The sequence below is a fragment of the Mus musculus genome, chromosome 17 (assembly GCF_000001635.26).
Source record: "Mus musculus strain C57BL/6J chromosome 17, GRCm38.p6 C57BL/6J".
NCBI lineage: Eukaryota > Metazoa > Chordata > Mammalia > Rodentia > Muridae > Mus > Mus musculus.
Genome location: NC_000083.6, coordinates 7,955,528 through 7,979,783, shown reverse-complemented (window position 1 = coordinate 7,979,783; position 24,256 = coordinate 7,955,528). Strand labels below are relative to the sequence as shown.

At 44.6% G+C, this 24,256-nt stretch overlaps 1 protein-coding gene and 1 long non-coding RNA gene across 3 annotated transcripts in view; one reads left to right on the top strand and one right to left on the bottom strand.

Annotated features, from left to right (window-relative positions):
• Gm1604a (predicted gene 1604A) overlaps positions 1-24,256 on the top strand; it is a 252,943-nt gene that overhangs the window by 128,232 nt on the left and 100,455 nt on the right. The window lies entirely within an intron of this gene.
• Positions 228-24,256, bottom strand: part of Rsph3a (radial spoke 3A homolog (Chlamydomonas)) — a 33,943-nt gene continuing 9,914 nt past the window's right edge. The window contains exons 3-8 of the mRNA NM_025789.5: positions 9,496-9,637; positions 6,815-6,960; positions 5,644-5,847; positions 3,577-3,739; positions 980-1,066; positions 228-667 (exon numbers count right to left, since the gene is read on the bottom strand). Of these exons, the coding sequence (NP_080065.4) occupies positions 441-667; positions 980-1,066; positions 3,577-3,739; positions 5,644-5,847; positions 6,815-6,960; positions 9,496-9,637 (969 nt within the window). The 3' untranslated portion in view covers positions 228-440. The remainder of the gene's footprint in view (positions 668-979; positions 1,067-3,576; positions 3,740-5,643; positions 5,848-6,814; positions 6,961-9,495; positions 9,638-24,256) is intronic.

The window sequence follows — 24,256 nt, the reverse complement described above, 5'->3', positions numbered from 1 at the left end:
CCAATTTTACCCCCATCCCCACCCCACGCAGCCTTCAGGAGTGTGCTCAGGTGTTGTTTACAGAGTCAACGGGCTAGTTTCCAACAGAGAAGACAAGCTTAATGACTGACAGCACCTATTATCTCAGTGAGATATGAGACCTACCAAAAAGAAGCTAGCCCACAAGAAGAGGATTACGAGAGATACATATATGAGAGTAATGGGAGACTAGTGCTTGGACAAGATTCTTATTAGTAAGACAACATGGCCCTTGAACGATGTTAAATAAATGAAAAAGTGTCATTTTTATTTTATTTTATTTTTTAATTATAATTGATTTGTTCAGCCAACTAGACAAAAAGATTTAGTGGCTGAGTATCACAGTTTGTAAAGCCTGGATGGGTCATGTGCCTGCCTTGCATTATAACTGACCAGATGTTGAGCTGCTCTCTGGCTCTTGGTCACTCTGCCATAAGGTGTCCCCCCTCTTCCACAGGCTTCCTTTCTTGGGATGGTGCTGGCTGTGAGGAGACTCTGTCTAAAACTGGCTTCTGCGTGTGCAATGTGGTCACCGAGGGATCTGTCACTGTGTTAGGACCATTAATCACATTTGTCTTCTGACCAGGCGGCATGGCTTCCTTGTGCTCGTAATCGTTGATCCTTCTTTCAACCACGTCGCGGATTAACACTGAAAAGTTCAGAGGGCATTTTGAGTTTCCATACTTTTCTTAGAGACAAGCAGAAACATGCCCTAGCCTCCCTCCCCATCAGCCTTTACACATTTAGCACATACAACTAAGGTTATGTCTTCCCGCCTTTGAAGATGTCATGTACAAAGCAACAATAGAAGACACCACAGGATGAAACCACAGGAGAGCCAGAATGAGAGAGGGTGAAAACTCTGCCCTTGTTAATATAGCTGACAGCCTCAAAGTTTCAGAGCTGTCACTAACACCAGTGTCCCTCCCTTGCACGTCTTGGAGGTCTCAGAGTAACTTACTGTCAAGCACAGTTCTTCCCACCATGCTGTGTTCCATGGATTTTTCAACTTCATTCATTAGCCATGGGAGGAATCCTACCTCAATATCTGCAATAAAGAACGCCAGTAAGCCATTTCTGCAAGTCATCACAAACAGGCTGCTTCCCTGTTTACACTGCTCAGCATCACTGTCTTTTCAACATAAAATATCAAACACACTCACATAATGTAACAGGAACGTTGGAGCCACCTCTCTGTAAACGCCGGGGACCTCGCAAAAGCACCTCGTGCAGGAGGACCTAATTGAGGACTGCCTGAGAGAGCAAGGATTGCTGGTGCAGATAATGCCAGCCAATCAGGAACTGCTGTTTAGAAGAGATGCTTTCTTGGCACCAATGGGGTGTGGGTGGAGGGCATTAAAGGGGCTTGCAGCAGTGTTCAGACGAGCTTGCTGTTTCTCACCTGCTCCTGGAGGGAGTCTGTATAGACTCTTCACCACCTCACCTCCAACCCTCAAGGGCAGGTAGGGTCGGGTGGCGAGTAGTCCAGGACACATAGCATAGCTTTTGCCACATTCTCTAAATGTGCTCTGGTTAACTTCCCCTCTACTGCAGTGGAAGCAGTACTTTACAAATGATGAGGTTTTCCATAGTGAAACCTGAGTTGGGCCCACAGGCACAATCTGAGTTGGGTCGGGGGGGGGAGGGGCAGAGAGAAGACTGCACTGAAGTGGGGTGCAAACCTGGGGACCGGCAACGCCAGAATAAGAAGGCCTCTCGGGGGGCCAGAGCTGGGTGGAAGCTGACCAGCTGAAAGGGGGTCTGAGCAGGGGCCATTCAGAGAGCACTGCAGATAAAGTGGAGGCTAAATGCTTCTGTTAGAAGGAACTTTGCTGACTTCAGTGGAATATCCACTGTGCAAGCACTTTAACAAGCCTGCCCATAGCAATCTACACTCTAAGTTTCAAGATGGTTTTTAGGGGCAGGCATCATATGGTTATTTAATAGGATGATAATGGGGAAAGTAGAATATTGAATTTCCTAATATATATGTCACATCTCGGGTTAGATTTTCATTTTCAAGTTTTGGACTATGTAACAGAAAACAAACAAAACCAAACATTACTGTTCTCTGTGAGCAATAGTAAAAAGTCTACTTTTATGGTTTGGATCCTAACGATTTCCCTAAAGCTCACGTGTGGAAGCCCAGTCCCCAGCTGAGAGTGTGTTCTCTTGCTGGGGAGTGTCTGCACTTGAAGGGGTGTACTGGCTGGATTTGTGTGTCAACTTGACACAGCTGGAGTTATCACAGAGAAAGGAGCTTCAGTTGGGGAGATGCCTCCATGAGATCCAGCTGTGGGGCATTTTCTCAATTAGTGATCAAGGGGGGAGGGCCACTTGTGGGTGGTGCCATCTCTGGGCTGGTAGTTTTTGGTTCTATAAGAGAGCACACTGAGCAAGGCAGGGGAAGCAAGCCAGTAAGGAACATCCCTCCATGGCCTCTGCATCAGCTCCTGCTTCCTGACCTGCTTGAGTTCCAGTCCTGACTTCCTTTAGTGATGAACAGCGATTTAGAGGTATAAACTGAATAAACCTTTTCCTCCCCAACTTGCTTCTTGGTTATGTCTTGTCCAGGAATAGAGACCCTGACTAAGACAAGGGGTTATTGGGAGCCTTTTGTTTCCCAGCTTTGATTCCCTGTGTGCTCCCTATACAGGCCCAGCAACAATGGAGTCAAATGACTCCATATGATCATGTACCGAAACTCCTAAAACCCTGAGCTACGATCAGCCTTTCCAGCCGCTAAGCTGGTTGTCTGAGTGACAGCTGACTGACACACCTAGCTAGATCACACAGGAGGGTGGGAGCTGAGCACGGGGGCTGCAGTTCCACCTGCACATCTGTGCAGGCTATGCTCAGCTCTCCACCTGATACATCTGCAGCTACCAAAGCATTGGCAGCTGGACATACCCGAGACGGATTTTCTTCCTTGACTGGATTATTTGAGGTGGAAAGACTCACCTTAAACCTGGGCTTTAGTGACTGTAGGTGTTAGCAAATTGGAAAGCCAGTACCATACACTCTTTTGTTTTGCTGGGGTGGCTGCAGGACAGGGTTTTTCTTGCATAGCTCTGGCTGTCCTGGACATTGGTCTGTAGACCAGGCTGGCCCGGAACTCAGAGATATGTCTGTCTCAGACTCCTGAGCGCTAGATTAAAGGCGTACACCATAACTGCCTGGGATGTTCCAGGTCTTAAAAAAATTCATCCTTATACTTCTGTTGCTCTAGGACCACACCTACTGCCAAAATATGTGATGGCCAGGGTTCTCTATAGAAACAGAATGAGTGTATGTTCGTAAAATCTTACATACCTTATGACATAATTTCTAAAAAATCCATCATTTCAAACAGAAAATTCATGATCATAAAGCAATGAAACTGGGACCTAACCCATGCTTTTCAGACCAAGTCTTTCTAGTGCATAATCCTGCTTATCAATAGAGAGACGCTGGCCTGGACTACAAAAACACAGGGCAGCGATCATACACATGAAATAAGTTTGAACCAGTAAGGATATTCTCAGCATAGCAATGAATCTAACAGAAGTGTCCACAAACCTCTTTCAATTGGATCATAAAAGAAGCCACTATTCCTGAGTTTGTCAAAGACAGACGGGAGGAGGTTAGCCAGGTACTGCCGAGCGAATATCAGAGCTGAGATCTTCTGTAACGTCTCATTCCGCTTATGGACAATCTCCCACTGCTGTTTCTTACGGCGCTCCTGCCAAGAGAAAAGATGTCACTGCATATGGAGAGCTGAGTAGTTTGTTCCCTCAGGCACTAGGACTGTGAGGCTAAGGATGTGGAAGTGTGTCAGTCCAGGACTCACCACAATGTCAGACATATTGAGCAACTAGTGGGCATTGAGTTTATGAATAACGAAGCCCGAGGTAAAACTCATCTCCTGACCCGTTTTCAAGTAAAATGATTTTTATGCTTAACATATGAATGTTATCAACAAGATAATGGCAGCTGGTTCTAGTGGCGCACACTGTTAATTCTAGGCCGGAGAGTGGTGGGTTAAAGGCTCTCCTACGTTACACAGGGATGCCTTGTCAAACAATCATGACAGCTGATATGCATTTGCTACTAGTGACATCATAAAGTAGTACTTAGTCGAAATTATATTCTTATGTATCTTCCATTGAAGAACATCACCCAATGAGCTGACTTGTTTCTATCCCTTTGAGAATTAGTAAGGCTAACGTGGCTTTAGAGATCATGAAAGCTTGTGTGTGTGTGTGTGTGTGTGTGTGTGTGTGTAGTTGTCTTCTTTAGGCCAAATAACATCTATAAAGTTAGTGAATGCTTTTTTTGTTGTTTTTTGTTGTTGTTGTTGTAGTTTTTTTTTTTTTTTTTTTTTTTTTTGGTTTTTTTTGGAGACAAGATTTCTCTGTGTAGCCCTGGCTGTGCTGGACTCACTTTGTAGACCAGGCTGGCCTCGAACTCAGAAATCTGCCTGCCTCTGCCTCCCAAGTGCTGGGATTAAAGGTGTGTGCCACCATGCCCGGCACATGAATGCTTTTTTATGTGTCCATATAAAAGTGGGGGCATTAACATATTCTTCAAATAATCTATCTTCAAGGTTTAAAAACAAATACAGATGTAGATGACTTATATTCTAGTTGTTCCCATGATCCACTTCCTGACAGCAAACACATACTTTGTAAAGATCTTATTGGTTGTCTCAACAGAGGCTCTGTAGTCAGTTGTTTATCTTACACACGCAAGCAAAGACCTACACAGAGCATTCCTACAGAGCCCTATGTTCTTCATATAAACAGTTACTAATTTTGGAAGAATTATTAATTTTTGGAGAAAATATAAAACCAGCTGATTATGTCATAGTAGCAGTTTCCTACAAATGTACTTGGGGCTCTTTGGGAAATAGTTCTCATTGGTTTAAATATTCTGGCACTACCTTTATTCAGTGTGTAAGAAAGACTGACATGTACTGTCAATACCAGAAAGACCTGTAAATATAATTGAGTGTAGATTTTTCTAGCTGCAGGCTACTGATACATTTTATTAAAATGAGCTATAAAGCTTTTCTTATTGAAGATTCATAAAACATAATTTGGAAACAAGGGCCTAGTCACTAGCTATGTGCCGATCCCCATCCCCAGGAGCCTGGCATCTCCTGCCGCTTCCCTTCCTTTTATCTTGCTACTATTAGATGATGACAAATCAAGGAATTCTTTCTCTAGAGCTCCTTTCAAGCTCCTGACATTTAAGAGCACCATCCAGTTGGACGGCATAATTGAGGAACCTGTACTGCATTGGTAGCTTTGGGAAGCTGACTTACATACATTAATAGAAGGTGGAATTTACAACACGGAAGTGAGAGATTGGTGATCTGTCGGAGAGATCTGAGCAACAAAAGCTGTCGGTCTCTTTCATAGGAACATTTCTCACTGTGCTGTGTTCTTCATATAAGTAATTACGATTAATTAAAAAAGATTACTGGTTTCATAGTATGCTATATGTAAACTTGGACATAATGTATGAAGTGGCCAAGAGGCTGAGGGCAGTTCTGGGTATTGTTCTTAGGGGATGGGTCCAGCAGGGAAATGAGAGAGGAAGTAAAAGACCAAGACAGTCAGACAGACAGACAGCGAGCTGCACCTTTTCTTCTCGGTGCCTTCTCTCTTGCTCTTCCAGTCGCTGCACTTCGGCCAGCTCCACGTTCCTTATCTCTTCATATGCGTACTGCCTGGCCCGCAGGTTGGCCAGCTCCTCCTCTTCCATCACCTCTAGAAGGGACTGTTCAATCGTCTTCCCCACCAAAACCTCTAACATGGGCTTGACTTCAAGGTCAAAGTCGAAAAGCTTAAACACAAAAGGAAGCAAACAAAATTTTAATCATGAATCAAATGTGTGATAAGAATATGAAGGGAGGTTGCTGTGTCACCTGTGGGTTAGACACTTACTGCCACTGTGTCTGTTTTAACTCTCAAAACAACCTTACAAGGTACACAGAGGAACATTCTGATTATAGGCAAAAGTCTATTAAGTTAAAACAATCAAGGAAATCCATGTTTATCAATGTGAATTCTAAACCTTAATGATTTGAAGCTGGAATTCTGAAACTAAAGGGCACTGTCCTGTCTTTCATATTCTTTTTTTTCTTCTGTTAAACATTGACTAGCCTTAAAGAAACTTAAAAAAAAAAGACAGTTGAATGAAGTAAGGAATATGAATAGTGTCCATTCGAAGTGACGCAAGCCTAACAAGTCACCACTTTTCTCTGCAGAGCTTGAAAACTTCCTTCATTTCCAAATTTCAATGTGTTTTTTCAAGTTCCTTTATTCTTACCTCTCCACATCCTGATTCATGTAGTCATTGATTTTAACTCCACAAACTGGCCTATTCACGCATTCTATGTGGAGATGAAAATGTTATTTAGAGTCCGTCAACATACAGTCCCTTCATAAAAGTAATGTGCTCTACAAATGACTTGTGGGGTCACTGAGAATGGAGTCTCTTATATAAAGGGTAGTCCTCGTCTTATTTGGTACAAATCTTAGGTATAAACATGAAGTAAACATGTAAGCAAAATTGAATGTGTAAAAATGTGTGTAACAAATTTATTTTTCATCAGAAAGTAGAAATAATCAAAATATTGTACTTGAAAACATTTCTTGGTACTACAGGATAAAACTACTATAGGTAATATCTGGAAAGAAATCAGAAAACCGAGCCTGATTGTGAAGTGGCTCTTGCTCTGTGATGCTCTCCCCGAGCCTATCTTGATGCCATTTTTCAAGTCCGAGGGAAGCAAAGGGGTGCACTGTACCTCTCCTCCCAGGATCTGAGTGGCCACATCTTTGCCAGTTTTGGCAGGAATGAAGAGGGGTGTGGGTGGTCTGTCCAGAAACGCATCTGTCTGGCATTCCATGTCGACTTCAACTATGCGATCAGCAATTTCTTCAAGGTATAATTCTAGAAAGAACATTATGTATGGAGCTTACAATTAATTATGGTCTACTTTTGGCATTAAATATCAGCTCACTCCAAACAGAACTAAGTTACCAGGCACGGTGGCACATATCTGTAAATCTCAGCACTTAAAAGGCTGAGGGAGGACGATCTCTATTCTAAGCCAACCCAGGATCAGCAGTGAGCATGAGCGCAACTCTCAGAACAACAAATAAAGCCCTAAACCCAAACGATACCGAATAAAATGAATTAGAAAATAAATCTTAGAATCAAAGTGCTCAAATGTGGGGCTCATTTTATACACTGAGCTAAGAACATTCATCATGGCTGAAATGCCCTGGACTTTTCATTGTAAAGTGAGACTAAAGGAGAACGGGAGACCATAGGTTTCTGAGATGCAAAGTTAACAGCACCTGGCAGAGACGGCATCTTTAGTAAATACAGCATTGGCTCTAAGTGAGTTAGGTGCCTGGGAATTTTAAGAATCATGCACCAAACCACCCTGCTCTTTGGTATTCTCCCTATGCATAGTTTAGAAACAGACACGTGCAGACGCGTGTCACATTAATACCTCGATGAGGCAGGGTGGCAGGACCATGAGAAGAACTTGAACACTGGCATTAAATACTGAATCCAGGATTCAGCCAAGATACAGCCATCTGCCCTCAGTCTCCTCATGTGTAAGAAGGATCAGAGTTACTTCTCACATAGACTCCGTTTAACACGAGAGTAACCGTAAAGGGCCAGAGGCAAAGGTAAATAAAAAGTAGGGGCTCTATCAGTCAATATTCAGATGGTATGAACCTCGTCTTGAGGGGCCCCCTTACACACACACACACACACACACACACTAGCAAAGCTCTCATGTTTTGAGCTTACAATTTTGAGTTGGTCACACTCACAGCTTTTAGACACACCTAGGCCCAACACGAAGTCTCTGCTGTCAGAATCACTGACATCCACTCGTTCTAGGCTTGGCTTGCGAGCAGGGGAAGCAGTGCGGTTCACTCTTTCTGCTTTTGGTTTAGAATAATCATGGTGATCTGCCCATGGCTGTTACTGGATGGAAGGGAATCTCAGGTGATAGCAGTCTAAAGAAAACCCCACGTACTGTCAGATCACAAAGTTCTGTGAACAGGAAATGCCTTGTCCAGCACGGCCTGGTCCTGAGAACCTGACTGGGGCAGTGAGGGAATTAGACACACAGACACATGTACAGAAAGGCTGGGCTCAGGTGGGCTATGCCACTCTGATGGAGTGGCACCCCACGTATCACAGCAACCCAGAGTCTCAGCACACTCACTATTTATGCTCATCATGGAATGGAGTGGGAAGTGGTTAGCTAGTGTCTGTAGCAAGCAGTCTCAGGCTGTACATATCTGGGAGGAGAAGCTGCAGTTGCTTGGTTTTGCACACACTGGTCAATCACTTATAAACACATACTTGCACACAGTCAAAATTCACACTCAAAGCAGAAGGCTTTGCCAATTTGCCGAGGGGCCGGAGCACATGTCAACAATACACATTTACTCAGAACTTCATCTGCTGCTACACATCCACTCAGGGTTCCTGTGTTATGGACACCCTCAGTCATTGCCTCCTCAGCGCCCTACAAGGAAAGTCTTTGCAGTTGAGAGGGAGACAAGCAGGGATCCTGGAACCTGCTTTGGAGGCACCTGTGTGCAAAGTCAAAGAGAGTGAAGGAGGCAGGCCAGTGTGAAAGATGACTGAAAATGAGTGGGTTCATGCTCCCGGAAAGACAAGTAAAATGTCTACACAGAGCTGCAATGCTCTCTTTTCAGCCTTGAAAAAAAAGTAACTCAAGTTGGGTTGTGAGTAATAATCCTACTTTGAGATTGTGCTGACTAATTTTATGTCAACTTGACATAGGCTGGAGTCATCTGAGAGGAGGATTTCAATAGAGAAAATGCTTCTGTAAGACTGGGCTGTAGGCAATCCTCTAGGGCATTTTTAAAAATTAATGATTGACAAGGGAGGGCCCTGCCCATTGTAAATGCTACCATCCCTGGGCTGGTGGTCCTGGATTCTATATGAAAGCAGGCTGAGCAAGCCATTGGGATGTAAGCCAGTAAGCAGCACCCCTCCCATGGCCTTTGCGTCAGCTCCTCCAGGTTCCAGCCCTGCTTGAGTTCCTGTGAGGACTTAGTTCAGTGATGGACTACAATGTGGAAGTTTGAGCCTATAAATAAACTCTTTCCTCCCCAAGTTGCTTTGGTCGCGGTGCTTTATCATGGCAACAGTCATCCTCACTAAGACAGTCATATAATATGTGGAAAGGGCTGAGAGAATTTGTAGTCAGGGCACGCCTCTGTCAAATCCAAATCCCTCCTAGTATTTCTGACACTATAATGATATATGATTTACATATTTGTTTACTAAGCAGACTTCCCTCCCATATAACAGGGAGAGATTGACAAACACATGGTGAACATGAATATTATAAGGGATAAAGTGTACGCGCCAGTGCATTGCCACGAGCAGCGACTGAGCTGTGACACCAGGGGTGTGGCCCTGTACCTGTTTGTATGTCCACATGCTTTCTGCCCTCCACGGGCTCAGGCGTTCGTGGTTTGAGCTGCTCCTGGGCTCGTTTTCTGGCAAGAGCCCTTCTCCTGGCCTGCTGCTGTCGCTGAAGCTCTAGAGGATCAGGCTGTCCAGGCTGAGAGAAACAGACAAGGCTTAGAAATACTAGACATCACTTCTAAAAGCAGAGAGCTGCAGCCACGGACCAAGCTGCTCCTGGCTAGCAGCAGAGCTTGTGTCAGCAGCAAATGGCTCCTGATGACTGCGGCATGCCGAGGGTGTGATGAGGGCAATTTGGCAGGAATGTGGTCAGGTGATGCAAAGCTCACAGCAAATGCACACTGGCACACATGGGTACAGAGTCCTAGATAACCGCATTTTCCCTCCATCAAGTACTTTTACCACCAGTTCCTCTGGTGCCTAGTAAAACGTGTGTGTGTGTGTGTGTGTGTGTGTGTGTGTGTGTGTGTGTGTATGTGTGTGTGTAGTCTGTTATAGAAAACTTGAGTGGGTAGTAAAGAATTTAAAAGCCATTAGTTTTTTTTTTTTAATCTGAATTCAATGGAATAGATTTCCCTTAAATTTTTTTATCAGTTCAGTTCAAAGAGAAAACATCCTGAGTCTGAAGAAAGCATCTTCAAGTGCATAAGACCAGCCGACCAGCGCTGGAAACACCACCGGTTTTAACTCAGCACAATTATTCAAGTGCATAAGACCAGCCGACCAGCGCAGGAAACACCACCGGTTTTAACTCAGCACAATTATGAAAGGATAGTGTTTTGAATGAAAAGTTTCAATATTTGAAATTTTAATCAATTTTAAGTCTTGTGTGTAGCTGTATATTGTATATGTGCAAATTCATGTCCGTGAATGTGAGCCTGTAGTACATGTGCCACGGCCGGAGGACAACACTGGGTGTCATCCTCAGAAATGCCACCACCACCTTTGACACAGGGTTTCTCACTGGCCTGAGTTGACTCATTAGGCTAGAGCGGTGTCTAGCGGGCCCTGGAGATCGTCCTGTCTGCACCTTCCCAGTTCGGGGATACCAAGTGTGCTCCCCCATGCCCAGCAGTTTTTAGAGATCAGACTCAAGCCCTCATGCTTAGACACATCTGTCTGAGCATCTCCCAGCCCTCATGTTTTTATTTTTAATCAACATAAAGGAACTGTACATATTTCCAGGTTACAGGGTGACATTTCAACATACATACACAATGTGTAGTGATCAGATTCTAACAACGAGCATATCTGTCATTTCCTTGCCTTGGTAATACTTATGTCTTGTTAACTATTTTTTAAAATGGCATACACTAGGGGTCCTACAGCACAAAACACCTTGAACTCGACTTGCTTTTTTCTAAGTCTTTACCTGAGTCATCTATGTTGCTATCATGTCCCAGTAACATACCTGCCTGCCCCTACTTGTTTCAAGACTCCTTTTATTTTTACTTACATGCATGTGTGTGTGCGTGTGCATGTGCACGTGTGTTTGTGTGTGCAGGTGCTGGGGGCTATTAGAGGGCATTAGATTACCATGGAGCTGGAGTTACAAGTAGTTATGAGTCACCCCACATTGGTGTTAGAAAACAAGCTCGATCCTGTTAGCTGCTAAGCCACCTTCCCCTCCCCTACGCCACACCTCTGCCTTCGCTGAGTACAAGCTGGCTGGCTGTATACATAGGATTGTCATCATTTAACTCATGAAAAAAAACCATTAAGAATATGACACTACAAGTTACTATGCAGGCTTATATTCAGAGTTTCAACTTCTATTTGATACATATAGATGCAATTGTAAGTTTGAATGTATCTTTCTATTTCTATAAACCCTTGAAGCCCTTATTGTCAATTTTTAAATGTCAGTGTGGTAGTAGGTATGTAGTAACTATATCACCACAGCTTAAAACTGTATTTCCCACATGGCTAATGCTACATCTTCTCTCTGGCTCATAACTTTTGACATTTTCTAGTTGGTTTGCCTATTTTTTAGCTTTCAAGTTTTGAGAATTATATATTTTCAATATAAGCCCGTTGTCAGCATGCTGTTTACCTGCTGGAGTGTGTAAAGTTTTGTAGTTTGCCCTTCTGTTTCCTTACAAGGCCTGTCATCAGTCCAACTTTGTTTCTATGCTAGCCACCCTCCCAGGATTATACAAATTCTTTTATATTTCACATTTAAATCCATTTATTTGCATTTTTCTCCTCATAGCTTCTTTGAAACAAGGCCTCCCTATATAGCTTAGACCAGTGACAACCTCATGACCCCTTTGCCTCAGCATCCCAAGTGCCCCTGCTCTTTCTACTTAGGACTGGTATTTGGAGTCTGTGGTGATTACAAAGAAGTTTTAGTATTGTTTTCTATTTCTGCTAAGAATGTGATTGAGATTTTGATGAGAATTACATGGAAATCTTTATACCACCTTTGATAACAAACATTTTTACATTATTATACCAATCCATGAGCATGGTATGTCTTCCCATTTTGCACTGTTAACTTTAATTTCTTTCTTAAGTGTAGACATCTTTCTCTTGGGTCTCTTTCTATGCTTTGAGGCTATTGTTAATGGAAGTTTTTTCCTGATTCTTTCTCTGCAAGCTTGTCATTGTTGTGTTGCTGAAGTGTCTGTCAGGTCTCTGGTGGCATCATTAGGGTCACTGAGGTATAGGGAGCAGTGTAGTTTTGTTTCTTTGTTGTGCTCTCCCCTGGCTCCGGCATCAAGAAATACCAGTTTTCTAGAGAAGGTGTGATCGTCTTCCTTTGTATGTTGTGACTACTTTGAGGAGCACTGCTCGGCTCGTTCTTCAAGGTTAGGGACAATTTGGCAGTGACTCCATCTAGCCCTTACAGTTTCTTTAGGGAAACTTTATTACTGCTTCAATCTCATTACTTGTTATGGGTCTGTGTAAATTACTCATCTCTGTGATTTAACTTTGGTAAGTCATTTGCGTTTTTATCCATTTTTCTAGATTTTCCATTGTTTTACTTTAATTATTATTTTTATATATGGGTATTTTGCATGCATACACATGTGCATCATGTAATTGCCCAGTGCCTTCAGAAGCCAGAAGAGGACAACAGACCCCTGGAATTGGACTTACATATGGCTGTGAGCTGCCATGTCAGTGCTGGAAACACAAACTAAACAAATAGCTTTTAGAGTCTTTCAGTACTCCTCAAAGTTGTCTACAATATACAATGGAGGATTATCATATCTGCTATAAAGAGGCAGTATGGCCCCAAGGCCAAAGCCAGATGAGGACACAACAGAAGCAAACAACAAACCAACTTTCCTGATGAACACAGACACAACATTTCCCAATAAAATTCTTGCAAATCTTTTTCAACAACGTATTTAAAAGGATACTTACCATGACCAAAAACAGGTCCTCTGGAAGATCAGCCACTACTCTTAAATAATGAGCCAGCTCTCTCCAGACCCAATACTTTCCATTAAAAAAGCAAAACCAAGGGGGCTGGAGAGATGGCTCAGTGGTTAAGAGCACTGACTGCTCTACCAGAGGTCCTGAATTCAATTTCCAGCAACCACATGGTGGCTTACAACCATCTGTACTGGGATTCGATGTTCTCTTCTGGTGTGCATGAAGACAGTAACAGTGTACTCATACATAAAACAAAACAAAACAAAACAAAACCAAAAAAAAAAAACCCAAAAAAACCCCAAACCCCCAAAACATATACTTTCAAAGTATTCCCCAATGGTTGTCTGGATTTTGTAAACTCCCACTTTTATTAAAAGTTTTATTAATTAGCTTTTCTCTTTTTTCTGGTTAGTTTGGTTAGAGTCTGTCAATCTTGCCTGTTCTTGCAAGAACTTTGTGTTGATGGAATCTCCTTCACTGACCTCTGACCTGGTCCTTTCGTGTTTCTTGTCACTTATCACTGTTAGCTTTGGCTTGCTCTTGTTCTTCTCATTCTTGAGGCACATCATTAGGTCACTTATTTGAGATCTTTGATTGTTGCTGTTGTTAGTTTTGAGACAGGCATTTTTCTTTGTAATGGAGATTGGCATGGAACTCCCTATTTATACAAAAGCTGGACTTGAAGTCTTAGTGTTCTTCCCGTCTTAGCCTCTCAAATGCCAAGACGACACGCACATGCCACCATATCCACTTTCTCTTGATCTAATTTAGTTATGAACTCCCTCTCATAACTGCCTCTCTGATTTCTACAGTACACCTGGGGTATTCAAGAGTGTGCTGTTCAGTCTTCAAGAATTTATTTCAGTAGGGTTCCCCCCTTTAAGTCCAATTATTTTGATTCTTGTGGATTGTTTTATTATTTTAAAATGTTTAATGAACATTAAAAAGGGAATAATTCAAAACACAATAAAAGGTCAGAGGGCACTGATTAGAGAGGTAACTTATAGCTTTAAGGACACTTTCGAAACTAGTCATACCATTGAAAAGCGCCTCTCTTTTCTTTGTGACCTACGATGTGGTCTACTTCAGAGAAAGTCCAGGGGTGGTTGGAGGGAGTGCATATTCCATTTTGTTGGGTGGATTATTCTGTCAATGTTAGGTCCATTTGATCTATGGTACAGTTTAACCACGAAGTTGATTGATTTTTAGTTTTAATGTCCTATCTAAAGATGAGAATGGGGTATTGAGACTATCTACTCTTATTAAAGACCCACAAGGCCTATTATGTTCATTTGTATTTGTTTTACAAAACAATGTATGACACACATATGTATTTATAACTGTTGTATCTTGGTGGACTATTCTCTTTGTTAATGTACAGTGGCCTTCTTCATCTCTTCTGACTGACTTTGGTTTGCAGTTGGCTTTATTACATGTTAGTGCAATGGCTGGGAAATTCCCCATAGCTTTCAGGACTGCCAATATGGAGGGTCTCAATGAGGGCAAATCCAGTATAGGTCTGTCTATATGTGTGTTTCTATCACTATGATAAACTCCCTGCTTCCTGTCTGTCCCCATGTAGTTTCTGTGTGGTGCAAGCAGTTTGGCATGAATGTTGGAGGCTTGTGTACTGAGTGTCTGTGGGGCACTGTGGTCTGTGCCATTCTTTGTAAATTCTGAGTCGTACCACATTTGTAATTCTGTTCAAATTACAGAGAAAAAGGCTCCAAATCTATATCTGTGGCCATGAGTAGTTAAGATAGACATGTCAGGGGGCTGTGGCCACATGGGGCCAGGAGCCATCCTGAGCCTCAATCTGGGGTGACCATGGGCTCAGGCAGAGGCCAGGAAGCTGATTCCTGACTCCAGAGGGGAAGTCCACCAATAACTAAGCAACTACTGATGTTTGCTTTCCCCTAACTTGACCAGCCTGGGATTTTAACACTGTTGAAGGTAAGAGGAGGCTTAGTTTACAGTCAGGCTCTGCTGGCAGGTTTCAAGGTGGTCACAAAATGGACCCCAAATTTGGCCAAAGTGTATGACATTAGGCAGGGAGAAAAGTGAGAACCCTTCAGCTTTCTTAGAGAGGTCATAGAAGCTCTCAACAATACACTCCCATGGACTCTGAATCACTAGAAGCAAACACAGCAGTAGCTCCAGCTTTTATTAATCAGGTAGCACCAGATATCAAGAGAAAGTTCCAGAGGGTTGAGAGGTTAGTAGAAAAGAGTTCGAGGGACCTAGTGACAGTGGCAGAGAGAGTGTTTAGTGGAAAAGAGACTGCAGAGGAGAAGCAAATGAGAGGACAGAGGCAACAAACTCGTGACCTGGCAAAGATCCTGTTGGCAGCCATGGCCAAACCACAAGACCATAGGAGATACCTAAAACAGATAGCTTCTGAAGGAGGAGGTAAGGGGGGCCCTAAGGAATGAGAATGCCTCCTCTTAACAACTAATTTACCTATTGTAAAGAGAAGGGCCACTGGGCCAGGGAATGCCCCAAGAAGAAGTCTATCCAAATCCCGTCCTTAGAAGATGAAGAGTGGGGCAATGGCATTCGGATTCCCCTCCCTGAGCCCAGGGTAACTCTAAAAGTGGAGGGGAAACCTACCAACTTCCTGTTGACAGCAGAACCCAACATTCTGTCTTGCTGAAGCCTGAGGGTAAAGGTTCTTCAAAGAAATCCTGGGTCTGAGGGGCAACAGGAATTCAACAGCACGCATGGACTACCAGAAGAACAGTGGGTTGGGAGTGGGGAAGGTAACCTCATTCCTTGTTGTACCTGAATGCCCCTACCCTCTATTGGGGGAGAGATCTGTTGACAAAAATGAGGGAGGGCACAACTACATTTTTCCTCAGAAGGAGCCAAACTATTAGATTCAGAAGGGAAGCTCATTCATGTCCTTACCACCTCTCTAGCAGAACAATACCAGTTGTTTGAGCCCCTCCCCACCTCAGAGGATGAAATTACTACTTGGCTAGATGGCTTCCTCAGTGCTTGGGAGAGACAGGAGGAGTTTGGATGGCTAATTATCGGACCTCAATTTGGATTTAGCTCAAGCCAGGAGCTGAGCCTGTATGGGTCCGACAGCACTCCATGCCCCTGATTGCTAAGGAAGGTGTTGCTCCCCATATCAGTAGGCTATTCAATGTGGGGATCCTGAGACTATGTTAATTGGCCTGGAACACCCCTCCTCCTACTAGTCAAGAAGCTTGGAACTAATGACTATAAACAGCTACAAGATTTAAGAGAGGTAAGCAAGTTATGGCTATCCACTCAACAGTCTCTAATCCGTATACCCTCCTGTGTGCTTTTCCTCCTGAGCAGCAATGGATTGACAGCTTTATTATCTTAGAACTTGCCAGATAACACAATTTCTGGGTGCAGAATCTCCTGCCCTAACCTTATCAGCTAGCCTATATTAGCCATCTGCTGGTAGCAGAAACCACCGGTTCTAACTACCTTACATGGTTCTTGTGTACTTATCTGCTATCGTTCCAAAGCATGGCCAGAAAGCTTCTGAAAGACTCAGAGAGTAGCCCCTCGCTCAGGCCTCAGGACAATAGCGGACACCCAAGAACTCACGACAGACCGAGCTTGTTGCAAACCACATGAGGCTTTATTCGGGGAAAGCCAGAGCTCTGGGGACGACTCATATCCCACGCAGGGGTAGAGGAGTCGTCCTCGAGGGGAAAGAGTTCCCAGTTTTTATAGGCCCTCAGGGGGGGAAAGAAGAAGGGGGAGATTAGGGGATTTCCAGATCTAAACAATGTCTATTCTCAAGAAATGGGTATGGGAGGGGTACAAGGAAAGAGTCTAATGAAGGTGCAGCAATGGGCACACACCTGGTCAGAACATTGGCAGACACACAGGTTCAAGGAGTGGCCAGAGCATTGTGCACCTCTATTTTTCTAAATCAGTGAAGCTAGTTCTGCTAACACTGACGTCTATCTTGCCAATTTCAGGGCTTCTGTGTCCTTTTACATTCTGCCAGGATCTTTCACTTCCTCTCTCTCTATGTCTCCTCTCTTCCTCCTGGGATCTGGAAGTCCCACCTTTACCCTTCGCCCAGCAATGCCAACTAGCCTTCTTTATTGACACAATCAAGAACCAATTAGGGCTGGAGAGATGGTTCAGCTGGTTAAGAGCCATGACTGCTTTTCCAGAGGTCCTGAGTTCAATTTCCAGCAACCACACAGTGGCTCACAACCATCTGTAATGGAATCTGATGCCCTCTTTTGGTGTGTTTGAAGACAGCAACAGTATACCCACATACATAAGATAAAAAAATCTTTTTTTTTCTTTTTAATAGAACCAATTAGGGAATCCGCATCTCCCCGCCCCCCCCCCCCAAACAGAGGAACATCAAAAAAACCTCCAACGCCTTAAAGAAAGTCTTAATTTCTGCACCTGCTTTGGGGTTGCCAGATATAACTAACCCCTTTCACCTCCTCATGGACAAGAGATCTGGGGTAGCAAAAGGGGTACTGATGCAGACTCTTGAGCTCTGGTGCTGACCAGTGGCCTACCTCTCAAAGAAATTAGACCCAGTGGCCAGAGACTGGTACCCTTCCTTACACATTATAGCTGTAATGGCCCTCTTGGTCAAGGATGCTGACAAACTGTCGTTGGGCCAAAGCCTAACCATCACCATACCTCATGCTATTGAAGGGGTACTTAAACAGCCTCCCACCCCGATTGATAGCTCACTAATGCCAGAATGACTCATCACCAGTCTCTCATCTTAAACCCTCCTAGAATAATCTTTCAGGTCCCAATGACCCTGTACCCAGCTACCCTGATGCCTGATCCAGATCTTGAAGAGCCACTGCATGACTTCTCAGAATCCTGGTCCATATCCAGGGTACTAGACAAGATCTTCAAGGTACCCCTTTGAAGGATGCAGAGACAACATGGTTTACTGATGGTAGTAGCGTCATTCAGGGCAGACAGGTATGCTGGGGCAGTGGTAGTCTCAAACACTGAGATCAATGGGCAGAGCCACTCCTGGCTCCAACACTAGCATGGGAAGCTGAATTAATAGTGCTAACCAAGGCATTAGAGTTGGGAAAAGATAAATGACTTAACATTTACATGGACAGCCGGTATGCCTTTGTTACCGCTCATATCCATGGGATTATTATAAGAGAGGCCTTTTGGTGGCAGAAAGAAAGATTATTAAGAATAAAGAGGAAATCCTCTCCCTACAGGGTTCTATTGGGACCTAAAAAGCTGGCCATCATTCACTGTTCAGGGCATCAAAAGGAAAGAGACTCCATCTCAGAGGGCAACAACAAGGCAGATAAAACAGCCTGGCGAGTGGCCCTAGAAACTGGGCCCATAAGGCCTTTGATTGCCCTAGACCCAGGAGATCCCACACTCCTTAATCAGCCTAATTATACTGGGCCAGAAACCTGTCCAAGTCTCAGTGTCATAAGGGATGGTGGAGGACAGCTTGCTGCAAACTAACTGTGCCAGACAAAAGAAGTCTACACATACTGAAAAAGATCTTCACACATGGGTCTGAAGAATGCAGGATTTAGTCTGCCAGGCCCACATCAGAATTAGAGATGCCAATTCGAAAAAAGCAGAAATTGTTAAGAACAGTAAGGCCTGTCAATTGAACAATGCAAGTGCCAATGAGAAGAACCCCAGTACTTGATACTGGGGCACCAAGCCAAGAGTCTACTGTGAAACGGACTTCATGGAGGTAAACCCAGGAAAATTTGGGTACAAATATTTGCTGGTGTTCATAGACATCTTTTCAGGATAGACTGAAGCTTTCCCAACTAAGCATGAGACTGTGGAGACCGTAGCAAAGAAACCAATAGAAGACATTCTTCTAAGATACGGTTTTCCTAGGCTTATGAGGTCAGACAATGGACCTGCATTTGTGTCCCAGGTAAGTCAGGGATTAGCTAATATTCTGTGAATTGACTGGAAACTTCATTGTGCTTACAGACCCCAGAGTTCAGGACGTCAAAAGGATGAATAGAACCCTAAAAGAGACATTTGTTTGTTTATTTAAATGAGTACACTGTCGCTGTCATCAGGCATGCCAGAAGAGGGTATCATATCCCATTACAGATAGTTGTGAGGCACCAGGTGGTTGCTGGGAAACGAACTCAGAACCTCTAGAAGAGCAATCAGTTCTCTTAATCACTGAGCCATCTCTCCAGCCCCTAAAAGAGACTTTAACTAAATTGACCTTGAAGACTGGTGGTGACTAGGTGACTCTTCTCCCCTTTGCCCTTTACAAGACTACAAAACTCCCCATACCAGATGGGACTCATCCCTGTAAAATTATGTTTGGTTCACCTCCCTTCATTATCTCCAACCTACTGCAGAGGTTATTGCAGAAGTAGATGATTGCCGATTACTGGATGATCTCGAAGGTGTCCAAGGATGCACAAGCATATTTGGCCTAAACTTCGTGCTCTCTATCTATGAAACAGGTCCACTTCCAGAGACCCACTGATTCCAGCCTGGAGATTAGGTCCTAGTCAAGAGACCAACAGTGGTCACTAGAGCTTCCCAGAAAAGTCCTTCTGACAATACCTATTGCCCTGAAGGTTGATGGAACTGTAGCATAGATTCATTATATTCACGCTTGAATTGCAGATCCATCTGCAGTTGAGGATGAGCTAGACCAGTGGAGAAAGAAGAAATGGAAGGCTATCAGGCCCCCTTCCAACCCTCTCAAGCGCAGGTTACAGCGATCCTGATAATGAGCTTCCTCGCTGCATGTACTGCAGAACCCAAGCCCTGCATTCTAAACAAATTAGCCCAGTTCATGCAACTTACGGTCATGAAAAGTCACCTCCAGTCCCTCCATAACAAAGCCTGTGAGCTCCGGAAGTCTCATTATTGGGCCTTCTAGTTACCAGAGAAAGGGGGGAATAAGAGACCAAATGTTTTGAGTTCAGACTCCATCTTAGAAAACCTGACCTAAGTTTACACTTGATCTTAGCCAAAAGGCTGAGAAGCAATCTGACCTAAGTTTAAACTCAAGTAAACTAACAGTGCGGTACCTAGCATCAGTTTCTAAGTTATCCCCCAACAAAACCTGAGCCTAGCTCCAGTTTGTAGGCTACCCCCAACAAGCCCGGCATCTCCAGGTTATTCTTCCTCAGCAAATCCAGCATTTAGCACAATTTTCTAGATTAATTCCCAACAAATCTGCACCTCCATGTTATAAGCCCACCCCTTGCCTAACAACCATCAATCAGGAGGAAAGCAGAAGTTACGTTTATGGTTTGGCTGCTAGCACTAGCCAATTTGCTAAAGACCAGATTGGCACCCCAATTAGGTGCTTGCCACTTTCTATAAAACCTTGTCTCCATGAATTGTTCAGGGCTTTTTTTTTTTTTTTTTTTTTTTTAAGAGAAAAACATTCATTAAACCCAAGCTGGATCGAATAAAGACCCTGGTGTGATTTCATCAGATTGGCTCCTGACTGGTCTTTCCGGGTTTGTGAATACTTTCTTGGTACTACAAGATCTGATGTTTTTCTGATGTGTCTGTCTTTGTGGGTGAATTGTTTCCCTCTTATAGCTTTTAATACTATTTCTCTGCATTGTATTTTTGATATCTTGAGTAAAACTGTCCAATTACATTGTGCTTTTTTTTTCTTCAGCCGACTGCAAGAGGGTTTATTGTACATGAGCTACACTTGGCCACAAGAGAACAGAGCTAGTCCAGAGTGCCGGGGGTCCAGGACAGAGGGCCAGAGGACTATTTTAGTTGTAAGAAAGGGGGTCATTTCCCCAGGCGATCGCGACGAGATGACGTTGAAGGTCTACCGAGACTCATTACCGGCAGCACACAGTCCGACAGCTTGTCCCAGCGTCCCTCACTTCTGCTCCTCCGGGCTTGCTTCGTGGGTGCACGGGCTGGCTTACTTGGACCTCTGTCTCATCTTTCTTTCTTCTCTTGCGCTTCAGCCTGCGCATTCTCTTCTTCTGCCACTTTGCTTTCATGGCGCAGGAATCTTCAAGGAAGATGGTGCTAAGACCAAGCAACATTGTGTATTTTACTTGTAATTAAATTGTGCCACTCTCTCAGGTGGCTCACAATCATGCTCCAACTCCAGACCTGATGCTTCTGGCCTTCAATGGCACCTACACACAAGTACTTACACACAACTTAAAAAATAGATCTTTATATAAGAATTAATGTTTGCATATTATATTTTCTTCCTTCCTTTTACTTTTGACATAATTATAACTAAAGGGATTGTTCTTACACACAGAGTGTAGCTGGATCATGTTTATAATTTCTGCCAACTTCTAACTGCTTTATTTAGACCATTTATGTTTAACAAAGTCATTGATAAAACTGTATCAGATGATAGGATGTAGACTGCTATTTTTGTTTCCCATTTGTTCACTGTTTTAAATTTCTCTATATTTTTTTTTTGCACTTCTCTGGGTATCATAAGCGTTATAATTTCATTGAGAATAGGCATCTCTTTTTGTTTTTCAGGGCTGGGATCAAATCCAGGGCCTCCTGCCCATTAGTCCGCTCAGGGCTCAGGTGCTTTGAGTTGTTCTCACTTCTATCTTACATCTGAATGGCTCCATTCGTTAAAAAAAGGCACAGCTCCACCTAGCAGGCCAGGCACCCTGCCTTCCGGCTACTTCCTTTACACGGGAGATTCAAATGTTTCCTCTGAATATCCTGTGATCTCCTCTCAATCATTGCATGGCCTCCCGGAACAAAAGCCTTGAGCTCAGGTAAATGGCTTGATATTGACCAATTAAAGTTTCCCTTGGGAGATCTGCTAGCATAGCACCAATGATATTTTCAGTTAACATGTTTCTCTCCAGCTCCTTTCAAGACCTTTTAGGTTCTGAAAGTTAGATTCCGACGTGGCTTGGTGTGTTTGACTTCTCTGTGGGGTTTACTTACAGTGTCCCGAATCTCTTCAATCTTGTGTTGGTTGCTAAGTTTGTGGGATTTTCAAGCATTCTTTATTCTCATATTTTCTGTTTCATATGGTTTATTGTCTTCTGAGTCCACCAGTTCCTGTGAGCATTGCCTCTGGTGCACTGCTGACTGTGTTTCTTTGCTTTGTTTTGTTTTTCAGTTTTTCAAGACAGGGTTTCTCTGTGTAGCCCTGGCTTTCCTGGAACTCACACTGTAGACCAGGCTGGCCTTGAACTCAGAAATCCGCCTGCCTCTGCCTCCTAAGTGCTGGGATTAAAGGTGTGCGCCACCATGCCTGGCTCTGACTGTGTTTCTTATTCTGGTTATTTTAGTTTTTAGTTCTATAGTTTCCATTTGGTTCATTTTTATATTCCCTATTTCTCTGTTAAGTTGCTTATTCATTGGCATAAATTATTCATTAATTTTCACTTCTAGATAAAATATTCATGACTGCTTTAGAAGTCTCACAGTTCCCACACCTGTGGCATCCCGTACGCCATCTAGACTGCTTATCTCATAAGAGACGATCGATCGTGGTTTTTATGAATCACTCTTTATTGCCAGAGCTCTGGAGCTTTATGTGGAGAGACTTTACCCCCTACTCAATCTTTTCAGTAGAAAGGCATTCTTACTGCAGTGGGCGTGTGTGGTTCTGACTGCAGTGGGCGTGTGTGGTTCTGACTGCAGTGGGCGTGTGTGGTTCTGACTGCAGTGGGCGTGTGTGGTTCTCACTGCAGTGGGCGTGTGTGGTTCTGACTGCAGTGGGCGTGTGTGGTTCTCACTGCAGTGGGCGTGTGTGGTTCTGACTGCAGTGGGCGTGTGTGGTTCTCACTGCAGTGGGCGTGTGTGGTTCTGACTGCAGTGGGCCTGTGTGTTTCTCACTGCAGTGGGCGTGTGTGGTTCTGACTGCAGTGGGCCTGTGTGGTTCTGACTGCAGTGGGCCTGTGTGGTTCTGACTGCAGTGGGCGTGTGTGGTTCTGACTGCAGTGGGTGGGTGTGGTTCTGACTGCAGTGGGCGTGTGTGGTTCTGACTGCAGTGGGCGGGTGTGGTTCTCACTGCAGTGGGCGTGTGTGGTTCTCACTGCAGTGGGCGGGTGTGGTTCTCACTGCAGTGGGCGTGTGTGGTTCTCACTGCAGTGGGCGTGTGTGGTTCTCACTGCAGTGGGCGTGTGTGGTTCTGACTGCAGTGGGCCTGTGTGGTTCTGACTGCAGTGGGCGTGTGTGGTTCTGACTGCAGTGGGCGTGTGTGGTTCTGACTGCAGTGGGCCTGTGTGGTTCTGACTGCAGTGGGCGTGTGTGGTTCTCACTGCAGTGGGCGTGTGTGGTTCTGACTGCAGTGGGCGTGTGTGGTTCTGACTGCAGTGGGCGTGTGTGGTTCTGACTGCAGTGGGCGTGTGTGGTTCTGACTGCAGTGGGCGTGTGTGGTTCTGACTGCAGTGGGCGTGTGTGGTTCTGACTGCAGTGGGCGTGTGTGGTTCTGACTGCAGTGGGCGTGTGTGGTTCTGACTGCAGTGGGCGTGTGTGGTTCTGACTGCAGTGGGCGTGTGTGGTTCTGACTGCAGTGGGCGTGTGTGGTTCTCACTGCAGTGGGCGTGTGTGGTTCTCACTGCAGTGGGCGTGTGTGGTTCTGACTGCAGTGGGCCTGTGTGGTTCTGACTGCAGTGGGCCTGTGTGGTTCTCACTGCAGTGGGCGGGTGCGGTTCTGACTGCAGTGGGCGTGTGCGGTTCTGACTGCAGTGGGCGTGTGCGGTTCTGACTGCAGTGGGCGTGTGTGGTTCTGACTGCAGTGGGCGTGTGTAGCTCTCACTGCAGTGGGTGGGTGTGTGTGAGGGAGTTGGGAGCCTCACTCCCCAGGATTCTCTCCTGCCACCTTAGTGGTACTGGGTGCTGGTGTGGTTGTGCTGATGCTAGTGTCTGGATGTGGCAGGGGCAGGAGGGCAGCAGCACTGACTGCTACTATGTTGTCTCTCTTTGACAGACTAACAACCTAGCTCCCTGCTGGTCTTGTTACCAGAGCTCAAAAGACGTAGGGCATCAGCATGTGTCCTACGACTTGCCTCACTGGCTGAGTGAGGGTGGAATCCAGCTACCTGCTCTCCTTTTGTGGACAGTGCCTCAGCAGGAGGAGCAGGGGATGGAGTTGCACTCTTTGCTATGTATGTCCAGTTTGCACTGTCTTGCTGTTTGTTGGGTGGGAATGCTGTTTACATAGCCCAGCCTCACTGACACTGTGGGGAGGGGCAAGGCAGCTTCTCTTTTAGTGTCTGGCTGAAGTATGGGTCTCTCTTAGGGGTGTGTCTGTGGGTGGTATGGGCTTCTCCAGCATCCTAGCTTGATGCAGGAGAGGCAGAAAGGAAACATGGAAGGAAAGACATGTGATGCTGCTTCTCCACTGAGTCTCAGCCCTGGCAGCCTGCAGCCTCCATCCTGGAGTCTGGCAGGG